The 2,905-nt window shown below is 47.0% G+C and overlaps 1 protein-coding gene across 1 annotated transcript; it reads left to right on the top strand.

Moving 5' to 3' along the window:
• Positions 1–318: 318 nt before the first annotated feature.
• Positions 319–2,428, top strand: KCNS3 (potassium voltage-gated channel modifier subfamily S member 3; the record flags this gene model as incomplete). The annotated part of the gene is made up of 1 exon (XM_080814430.1): positions 319–2,428. One exon carries the CDS (start codon positions 319–321, stop codon positions 1,792–1,794), a length of 1,476 nt encoding a protein of 491 aa, XP_080670556.1. The 3' UTR covers positions 1,795–2,428.
• Positions 2,429–2,905: the final 477 nt, after the last annotated feature.

Raw genomic sequence — 2,905 nt, 5'->3', positions numbered from 1 at the left:
ATTAAGGTTCATGAAAAGGATATGGCAGTCTTTTTTTTTTTTCCCTAAGAAAATGGATCTGTCAACTCCAGCTTTTGCAAAAACAACCTGTTTTGTGTTGATTTTCTTCCAGTTCGAATGCGTAAATACTGTATATTCCTTTTTATTCCATTTCCAGCTTTGTTCTTCATGTAGCCCATCATCCTGGAAAGGGCAGATTAAAAATAAGCTTGGCAAGGCACCACGGGACAGTGCTAATGCCGTCTTGTGCTCCTTCCAGGTGCAGCGTGAACTTCCTCATCTCCCTTCCCATCCAGCTCCCTGCCTCCTGGGTCCACCATGGTGTTTGGTGAATTTTTCCATCGCCCTGGACCAGACGAGGAACTTGTCAACTTGAACGTGGGGGGCTTTAAGCAGTCCGTCGACCAAAGCACCCTCCTGCGGTTTCCTCACACTAGACTTGGAAAACTGCTCACCTGCCACTCGGAAGAGGCCATTCTGGAGCTGTGTGATGACTACAGCGTGGCCAATAAGGAGTACTATTTCGATCGGAACCCCTCCTTGTTCAGATACGTTTTGAATTTTTATTACACGGGGAAGCTGCACGTCATGGAGGAGCTGTGTGTGTTCTCCTTCTGCCAGGAGATCGAGTACTGGGGCATCAACGAGCTTTTCATCGATTCCTGCTGCAGTCATCGCTACCAGGAGCGCAAGGAGGAAAACCACGAGAAGGACTGGGACCAGAAGAGCAATGACGTGAGCACCGACACCTCCTTTGAAGAGTCGTCTCTGTTTGAGAAGGAGCTGGAGAAGTTTGACAAGCTGCGATTTGGTCAGCTCCGGAAGAAGATCTGGATTCGAATGGAAAACCCGGCCTACTGCCTGTCCGCCAAGCTCATTGCCATCTCCTCCTTGAGCGTGGTGCTGGCCTCCATTGTGGCCATGTGTGTCCACAGCATGTCAGAGTTCCAGAACGAGGACGGGGAGGTGGACGACCCTGTGCTGGAAGGCGTGGAGATTGCGTGCATCGCTTGGTTCACGGGCGAGCTCACCATCCGGCTGGTGGCCGCTCCCTGTCAAAAGAAGTTCTGGAAGAACCCTCTGAACATAATTGACTTCGTCTCCATTATCCCTTTCTATGCCACGTTGGCTGTGGACACCAAGGAGGAGGAGAGCGAGGACATCGAGAACATGGGCAAGGTTGTCCAGATCCTCAGGCTAATGAGGATTTTCCGAATTCTCAAGCTTGCCCGGCACTCGGTGGGACTTCGATCTCTCGGTGCCACACTGAGACACAGCTACCACGAAGTTGGGCTGCTGCTTCTCTTTCTCTCTGTGGGCATTTCCATCTTTTCTGTGCTTATCTACTCTGTGGAGAAGGATGAGCACACGTCCAGCCTCACCAGCATTCCCATCTGCTGGTGGTGGGCCACCATCAGCATGACGACCGTGGGCTACGGAGACACCCACCCAGTCACCTTGGCAGGGAAGCTTATCGCCAGCACGTGCATCATCTGTGGCATCTTGGTGGTGGCCCTTCCGATCACCATCATCTTCAACAAGTTTTCCAAGTACTACCAGAAGCAGAAGGACATTGACGTGGACCAGTGCAGCGAGGACCCCCCAGAGAAGTGTCACGAGCTCCCTTACTTTAACATTAGGGATATTTACGCGCAGCGGATGCACGCCTTCATTACCAGTCTATCTTCCGTGGGAATTGTGGTGAGCGATCCCGATTCCACAGATGCTTCGAGCATTGAGGATAACGAGGATGTTTATAACACTGCATCCTTGGAGAACTGCACAGCAAAATGAGCAGGGACATTTGTGCCTGTATCTTGCGTCCCTTCCTGATGTTAGGTTAACACAGCTTTATAAACCTCAATGGGTTCGTTAAAATCATTTAATTCTCAGGGTATACCTTTCAGCCATAGTGGGACATTCATTGCTCCAAAATAATAGAATCTTCTTTATTTTTCTCAGTGAAGTGAATTAAATGCCTTGTTAGGAAATTTATTTTTTACAAGAGAGAGTTGTCATATGATTTTGGAAAAAAGGTAAACGGTGTGGGGCGGGATTTGTTGCTACGGCTTATGTATCATTCTGTGTTTATCATCTACTCACATTGAGCTAACTGTAAATTACTGACAAGTAGAATCAAAGGCCCAGCTGACTGAAGGCTACATGCATGTAAGAGCCACAAAACGAGACAATGCATGTGAATTCATGTTCGTGTTCTAGACACGGAAATTAGGAGCCTAATAAACTTGCCTAATTCAGTACGGAGAATGTCTTGGCTGTTATGTTTTTATGTCAAGTAAGTACATGTCAGTATGTTCAAATTTTGGGAGGGAAATGCTCTTTTTTTGGAGTATCAAGTGTCCTTGCCGTTCGTTTCTGAATTTGGGGTAAGCATCAAAAACAGGCTACAAAAACAATGAATACTGTTATGCTGAAAAGAAATAAAAAATTAAAAAGAAAAACAAACCAAAAAACAGGCTAGCTCTTTTGTTCAGGAGACCCAGTGGTCCTAGGCAGGGAGAAGGTTCATGTCCTGTGTAAACTGATGAAATGTGTGCACTTTCAGGACATACTCAACTTAAGTTAACATATACGCACGAAGCATATGCCCTTACAGGTACACTTCTAGTCTCTCGTTTGTATTTTATAATTTCTCCTTCTTTTTTTTTTTTTTTTTTTAAAGATTTTATTTATTTATTTGTCACAGAGAGAGATCACAAGTAGGCAGAGAGGCAGGCAGAGAGAGAGGAGGAAGCAGGTTCCCCGCTGAGCAGAGAGCCCAAAGCGGGGCTCAATCCCAGGATTCCTGAGACCATGACCTGAGCCGAAGGCAGAGGTTCAGCCCACTGAGCCATCCAGGCACCCCTCTAATTTCTCCTTCTGAGATAAAACCTCACCACCTGAA

The sequence above is a fragment of the Martes martes genome (genome assembly GCF_963455335.1).
Source record: "Martes martes genome assembly, chromosome: 9".
NCBI classification, from domain to species: domain Eukaryota; kingdom Metazoa; phylum Chordata; class Mammalia; order Carnivora; family Mustelidae; genus Martes; species Martes martes.
This window is presented reverse-complemented; position numbering and strand designations above follow the sequence as displayed.